We start from the raw sequence: 7,926 nt of genomic DNA on the forward strand, positions 1-7,926 counted from the left end.
TCTGGAAACCAATCCCTTTTCCACACCCCCTTTGGTGTCACCATTTCCTGTGGGATTTGCTGGTAAGGGAACTTCATCTGGCACTCTTACTACAGTTCTTCACTTTTGGCTCACTATAGATGAAGTTTATTTGTTACCACAGATGTCAAAAACTAAGGAAACAATTAGCAAGTCAAGTTTTAGAGCAGCAGCAGTGATCTAAAAGGCTGAGAGTGAAGCCTTGATTCCCCGCCATTGTGTCTCAGGCATGTTTTGAAACATGTCCATGTCCCTTCTCTGATCACAAGTAAGCCTCAGATACATGTAAGAGAAAATAACTGGCTAGGATTCTCCAAAAGCATGAAGAATAAGGCTAAAGAAACTGAGGAGTCTCCTCAGCTGGGAGGAAAGAAAGAGACATGACAACAAAATGCAATATGGGATTCTGGATTGGATCTTGAACAGAAAAAAAGACCTCAGTGGATAAGCCAAGGACCAAAAAAAAAAAGTCTATGATTTAGTTAATGTTGATTTCCTAACACTTGGGCTGTGATTATCTAAGATGCTAACACTTGGGAAAGTTGAAGAGCTTAAAGGGAACACGTTTTGTAACTTTTATACAAGTATAAAATTAGTTAATAAAAGATTAACAATGAAAGGATTAAGGAAGCCGGGTGCTGGTGGCTCATGCCTGTAATCTTAGCTACTCAGGAGGCTGAGATCTGAGGATTGGGGTTCAAAGCCAGTCTGGGTAGGAAACTGTAAGACTTTTATTTCCAAGAAACAACTCAAAAAGCTGGAAGTGGCACTGTGGCTCAAGTAGTAGAGCACTCACCTTGAACAAAAGAAGCTCAGGGACGGTGCCCAGGCCCAGAGATCAAGCTCCAGGATGGGGGCTAGGGAGAAGAGGAGTATGAAGGAAAAACAAAAGAGTTCTCCCCAGGTTGCTGTGTGGCTGTTTCTGGGTGCAATATGCGGAGGGCTAGTGTGTTGTTGGGCCAGTCTATTTAGGCACAGGCAGGTGTTTTCATGGCTCTTTAAGGGTACAGCCTGGGCGGTGACAAAGTAGAGAGCAGGTGTCAGGCCTACAGCCAAGGCTCCTCCCAATGGGAGATTGTGAGCCATAGAAGCCTGGGTGTCTGTTGAGGTCCTTCTCGGGAGTCATTCTTGCAAGGGCACCAGTGGACTAGGGCTCTGTCTCCTGCCATGCTTCTACCTTCAGTGTTCAGCATGGCCTGCTGTTTGGGGTCTGTGCAGCTGCTGCTGCTGCTGCTGCTGGGTAAGCATCTGCCTCCCACATTTCCCCCCACCTCTCTCTGTCTTGTTCCTACCAAAAGGTAGGAAGGAAAGGCTGTAATGCAGGAAGGACCACTGCAAGAGGCCTGTGTTCTGTGAGCATAGACCTCCGACAGTCTACCCTCACAGCATTCTCCTTGCACCTTGTTTCCAGGCCCACAGGGGGCCAGTGGAGCCATCTCCCTCCCAGTTCTTGCCTTGGTAGCTCTTTCCCCAGGAATTTTTCCTCTCCTGTCCCCTCTCCCAACTTTTCCTATCCTCTACCCTTCCCCCACCTCCAGAGCTCCACGTCTACTATTCTGGGCTCCTTGCTATGTCTAATTCACTGCTGGACATTTTCAGTGCCTGGCATCTGCTGTTCCACTCTCGGCACTGCCTTTTCTCTACCTGGGGCATCACAGGAAAGGGCCTTTTTATGGGTTGTGGGGTAAAGAATGGAATATGGTGAAGGTTTAGGCAGAGGAGACCTTGGAGCTGAGATGCACTGCCTTGAGAGTGTAAAGAGGAGGTATAGGTACTCCTGGTAAGGGAGACAGGTAACCAAAGAGCAGGTGGGCCCAAGTCCTCAGGTGACACTAGGTGCTGTTGTGTGGGACTGAGGCCTGGCAGTGTTCCCAGCAAGACTGGGAGAAAAGAGCCTGTGGGAGGGAAAGGGAGGGGCGAGAAGAGACAGTTCTCCCATCTCCTGTCCCCTCTACTCAAGCACTCCACTGGTCACAAGCCCCAACCATAGGTGTACCCTTCCTATAGAGCTTAGGGTACTGAAGCCACAGGCAATATCACTACGATCTAGCACCCAGAAAGAAAGAGGGGCCCAGCTCTCAGCCCAGAGGCAAGAGATACCACCCCACCCCCCACCCCACCCCTACCCGCTCCGCCATGCACAGATCCATACACACTAAGATACTAAGCTGGAGGAAGGGGTGGGCTGGGCACTTATTCTCAGGCTGGGGTGCTAGTAAGTCTTAGTCTCAGCAGGAGGCCGAGGTGGGGTGGGGGAAGGGGTAGGTTAGACTGGTTTTGGTAACTCAGGTCCTAGGAAGTCCTGATTTTCCGATGCCCTGGCTTGGCTGAATTTAGACGTAGCATGTGTAGGAGCAGCTTTCCATAGGTCTAGCATGTGTAATTCCACCTGGCCAGACATCCTCTCAGTTGTCACCTGTCACCGCCCACCCTTCATTGAAATGAGTGACATACCTCCCCAGTCAGTGTCGGATCAGGATGGACGAGGAAGTAGAAAAGGATCTCCGTGTAGAACAAGGAATAGGCCACACTCAGCCCCCCCCCCCCACCCGCCCCGCACACACACCTTGGGTTTTGCTCCAACTCCTGAGCTCAAGGGCAGGGTGGATCGCGCCTGTGGTGCGCACTGAGATCTAACTGCACCTGCCTGCCCCTCCACCAGGGTCCTCGAGCTCCGCGGAACAAAACCACTGCTTGGACGCGGCCGAGGCGTGCACAGCAGACGCGCAGTGCCAGCGGCTGCGCACCGAGTACGTAACCCAATGCCTGGCTCGGTCTGCATCCGGTGACTGTCACCTTGCCCGCTGCCACCGCGCCCTGCGCCGCTTCTTCTCCCGCGGGCCGCTCGCGCTCACCCACGCGCTGCTCTTCTGCCAGTGCACTGGCACCGAGTGCGCCGAGCGCCGGCGCCAGACCTTCGTGCCAGCCTGCGCCTTCGTCGGGTCCAACCCATCGCCGCCCTCCTGCCTGGAGATCTTGGAGACCTGCGAACTCAGCCCAGTCTGCAGGTGCGTGGGGGCGGGGCGTGTGAGGGCGGGGCCTGGGGGCGGGACTCACAGGGCGAGTGGGTGGGGCTATAGGGACGGGGCGCGAGGGGCGGGGCTCACGGGGCCTGTGGGCGGGGTCGTGGGGCGGGTCTCACGGGGCCTGGGGCGGGGCTATAGGGACGGAGCACGAGGGGGCTCACGGGGCCCGTGGGCGGGGCTGTGGGTGTGGCTCACGGGGAGAGTGGGTGGGACTATAGGGAGAGACCACGAGGGGCGGGGCTCACGGGGGCCGTGGGCAGGGCCGTGGGGCTGGGGGGGGGTCGAGGGGCGGGACTCTGGGGGGCTGGGCTCTCTAGGAGGCTCGCAGGGCGAGGTCACTCTGTTCACCCCCTCGGGTCCCCATTTGCAGACCTCGCCTCCTTGCCTTCCAAGCCTCCTGCGCCCCAGCCCCAGATGTCTGCCTGCAAGACCAGGGCCCCCGCTGTCTGCGCGCCTACGCAGGCCTCGTGGGTATGCACGGCTGGGATCCGGGTGCGGACGAGCGTGGGGTGGGGGTGGGGGCTCTCCAGGAGTCGCTTCTGCCATCTTGGGCTGATTACCCCTCCACCGGGGTCCTTTCCTGCAGGCACGGCTGTCACCCCAAACTACGTGGACAATGCAAGCGCGCGCGTGGCGCCCTGGTGCGACTGTGGAGTCAGCGGGAACAGGCGCGAAGACTGCGAAAGTTTCCGGGGACTCTTTACAAGGAACCGCTGCTTGGGTGAGGGACCTCGGCAGCAGCGGGGCGGGAGCCAGGGCGGCTCTAACTCCCCACTGCCAGGCCCTCGGAGGAGCAGGCCAGGAGCCCATTTTAGGGGGTTCGAGGAAGTCGGGGTTGTTTGATGCCGCCTTGAAGGCACTCTCCCCTTCTGTAGTCGTCTTGTCTCTGGGGGGAATTTGCGCCAGACCAGGTTGTAGACCCTAACAAGAATCTTACAGGTATCAAGGCAAGTATCCCTCCCTTCAGTTCTGGGGGTTTGAACTAAGGTCTCGGAGTTGGTGCTCTAGCACTTGAGCCATGCCTGGTTAATCAGATACCTAGTCTCTGAACTTTTCTGCCTTAGCAGGCCTCAAACCGTGGGATCCTCAGGTTCTCAGCTTCCAGAGTAGGTAGTACTCTCAAAACAGGCAGCACACAGAAAGGGTGATAATGGTTAAGACAAAAGTGTGTGGGGCTGGGGAAGAGTCAAGCTGGTGTTTTCCACATTTGTGAACAGATTCCTTCCCCATGTCTCCCCAAATCTCCCCCCGCCCACACACCCCGCAGGTGATCTTGGCCTTGCCTTTTGAGGTTGGAATAGTTAGTGGTCTGGGTTTAGAGGGCTTCTGTTGAAGTTGAAACTTGCCACTTACTAGCTGAGCATACACTGTAAGCCTTTTCTGTGTTTAACTGTAAAAGGGGGTGATAATTTTCACCTTGCCCTATGAGGATGGAGGACTGTTCAGTTTTCAAGTTGCTCTTACCTCAGCTGTCCTTGTTTGTCATTGCCCCACACATACCTCCCATCCCAGAAGTTCTCCCTTGCAGGTAAGGAAGGGTGTCTCTTCATTTGTCCCTAAGGAACTGGGGGCCCTGGGTGAGGATTTCCCAGCCAATTCCTCTGTGGATCTATCCCTCCACAGATGGTGCCATTCAAGCCTTTGACAGCAGGTGGCCCTCAGTCCTGCAGAAACAGCTGGACTCCCATCAGGATCCGGGGTATAGCCTCCTACAGGTAAGATGCTGGGACCAGGTGGGTGAACTGGCGGTTCCTGCACTGGGGCCTTCCACACCCCATGCCAGGCAGGCTGAGGTGCAGGCTGGCACTCAGGGTGCCCTGGGAAAGGGTGCAGGCAGAGAGCGCACACACTCCTGCTTTGAGTCTTCTCTCTGCTCCCACCCCACAGACCTCCTCTGCCGACCAGTCCCTGGAGGGGAGCTCCCTGCTGGCCAGTCTCTCTGTCCTGGCTCTCAAGGCTCTGTTTTGACTAAGACCACACACCTGGGAGAACACATCTGACTACCCACCCTGCATAGAGTGCTGGATCACATCTCTGGCCTACTGCCCACTGCAAAGGGACTGGCTTGCCCTTGCTGCGACTGTGTGTGGACACTGGTGTGCCTGTCCCCTGGGGTGTAAGTTGAAGACTGAGGGCCTGATAGCAAAGCCTCTGATTCCTCTGTAGGCATCTTGGTTGGATACATCACAGAACTTGAGATCTAGAGGTCAGGAAACTCCCAGCTGGAAACACACTGAGTGCCTCTGGACAGACCCACAGGCAAGACCCACTCCCTCTACCAAGGGGTGGGACTTCCAGTTAGGCATTGCCAGTAATTTGATCCATCTGTGCCCCAGGACTCACAACATTAGCAGCACGCTTGTCATCCATGATACTCTGCTTGATGGGCACCAGCCAGAATATGTGGTTTCCATCCCTGCCATGGCCCCAGCACTATCATCTTCCTAGAGGTTTACCCTCAGCACTAGCCTCGGCACACTGTACCAAATTAAACCCACATGCACTGACACCGACTTTGCTTTCCTGTTGTCACTGTCCTGATAGTCAGGAGACCAGGGTGGTCCGTACTGGCCTATGTGGCCTTGGGTGGCCTCAGCAGCTTTACAGATCTTGTCTCCTAACTGTAGAATTGAATTAGCTCTCAAGTCCTAAGGGCAAGGATTTTCTTTGCTTTTATCTCTTCTTTCCTTCTCTGTTAGTTCTCAGATAAGGAAACTACATTTCCCAGCCTCCTTTGCAGCCAGAGGTGGCCAGCAGACACACATGCTAGGTAGTGTCTATGACCCAGTGAATGCTATGGGCAATGTATATGTATATGTACATATGCTTCCCCACTCCCCTGGTCCTGGGGCTTGAACTCTCGGCCTGGGCACTGTCCCTGGGCTCCTTTTGCTCAAGTTCTCCTTTCAGTGAGCCACAGCACCACCTCAGGTTTTCTGTGATTAATTGGGGATAAGAGTCTCACAGATTTTCCTGCTTTAACTGGCTTCAAACTGCATTCCTCAGATCTCAGCCTCCTGAGTAGCTAGGATTACAAGCATGAACCACCCGTGCCTGGCTTATGGGCAATAGTTAATTGCAGTTCTGGGGTTAGGAGTGCAGCCTGCAGTAGAAGGCTTGCTTAGCATGTGTAAGACCCTAGATTCCATCTTCCTCTAGTCCCACTAATTAAGTAAAGAAAGAAAAAAACAGTTTGCAAAGGGGGTTGGGGAAGCAGCCTTTGTTCAGAAAGCTTGATGACCGTTGTCATCCTGACCAACAGGGCTGCGGGTTCCCAGGCCCATTTGAGGCGAGGCAGGAGCTGTGAAGTAGGCTGAGGTGGGGACTGTTGGTGCTGTGCTCAGAGATGCCCTGGGCCAATACAACTGAGTCACAGCTGCAGTTTGGTGCTACTAAACCAGCTTAGCTGCCCTCTTCCGAGAGAATCATTGCCCAAAAATGCGCCTTAGCTTACTCTCTGCTCCTGAGGTCACGGTGGCCAGGACCGAGCAAGGCAGGGGCACAAGAGCCTGGCCTGGCTGCTTCAAGGAATGACAATTATGTTTTCCATTCAAGCCCCCAAACCAGTAGAACAAGACTGAGGCTGCACTCTGGCTGAGACCATCTTGTAGCTCAGCCCTTGCTCCAACCTGCCTCCCTCTCTCTTTTCAGTTTCCTGAGAGCTTGGTGGTGTGAGAATCCTGATCTAAGACATGAAGGTCAGGCACAGACCACACCAAAACTCAGGCCTAGGACTGTCCTTGACCATCACAACTCACACCAAGCCCACAGGTACTATCTGCTCACACTGTCAGCCAATTCCCAACTTCAGTCAGTCCTCTCTTGATTATAACAAAACATATCAGACTAGCTTAGGAAAGCACCTGAGCAACTTGGGCTTCAGGCACAGCTGTCTCCAGGGGTCCAAATGATGTTGCTCTTGCTGGTCTTTCCAGGAGTTTCTCTCAGCAGCCAGGCAGACCTCTGCTGAGGGGTGCATCACCAGTGCTCACCATTGTTCCATGGGTCACCAGTGTTCCATGTGAAGGACCTCTCCTTTTATTTAGCACACTTAGCAGAGACTCTGCTCTTTCCCAGCTCATGGGCTGGCCTAGGCAGGACCCTGGTGGGCCCAGAATGGGCTATGGGTGGTTTCCTGTGGCCTGGGGGAGTGGTATCAACCCACAGGGTCACCTGGAATGGGAGGAGCCATTGGGCAGAGTGAAGCCAAGTCCAGTCTCTTCTCCCTTGATGAGGAAGAAGGAATCCTCTCCTCCATCACACCTGAATGGGAGTGGACACCCATGTGGGCGCTGGGGCAAGGGCAAGGGCAGGGGAGGGGCGGTGAAAGTATCATTCTGCCTTGCTCACCACAGCTATAGCGCCCCAAGCACAGGACTGTGCCTATAAAGTAACTTCCTTAGGTGAGAGTATGTTAAACTCAGCTCCATTTTTGACTCATAAGCCGAGCGAAATGTAGACATTTTAACGGAGTGAAAGGAGAATTTCTTTTTTTTTTTTTGGCCAGTCCTGGGCCTTGGACTCAGGGCCTGAGCACTGTCCCTGGCTTCTTTCCACTCAAGGCTAGCACTCTGTCACCTGAGCCACAGCGCCCCTTCTGGCCGTTTTCCATATATGTGGTGCTGGGGAATCGAACTGAGAGCTTCATGTGTAGGAGGCAAGCGCTCTTGCCACTAGGCCATATTCCCAGCCCTAAAAGGAGAATTTCTGAGCCAAAAAACGGGCAGACATTGTCCAAAAGATTGGGACAATGAAGTGAGCAGGTGATATTTGAAAATAATGAGAACCTGCCTGGTCTGTGTGTCTGCCTGATCTCTCTACATTAATTTTGTGTGTGGGGGTGGGTGGGTGGAGAGGCGCTGTCCCTTAGCTTTTTTTTTTT

General features: G+C 54.1%; 1 protein-coding gene across 1 annotated transcript; it reads left to right on the top strand.

Annotated features, from left to right (window-relative positions):
* The first annotated feature begins 1,209 nt into the window (after positions 1-1,209).
* Positions 1,210-5,031, top strand: Gfra4 (GDNF family receptor alpha 4). The gene is made up of 6 exons (XM_048348883.1): positions 1,210-1,258; positions 2,681-3,026; positions 3,415-3,515; positions 3,631-3,765; positions 4,668-4,759; positions 4,932-5,031. Exons 1-6 carry the CDS (start codon positions 1,210-1,212, stop codon positions 5,010-5,012), a joined length of 804 nt encoding a protein of 267 aa, XP_048204840.1. The 3' UTR covers positions 5,013-5,031.
* Positions 5,032-7,926: the final 2,895 nt, after the last annotated feature.

This window comes from Perognathus longimembris, chromosome 6 (assembly GCF_023159225.1).
Source record: "Perognathus longimembris pacificus isolate PPM17 chromosome 6, ASM2315922v1, whole genome shotgun sequence".
Taxonomy (NCBI): Eukaryota; Metazoa; Chordata; class Mammalia; order Rodentia; family Heteromyidae; genus Perognathus; species Perognathus longimembris.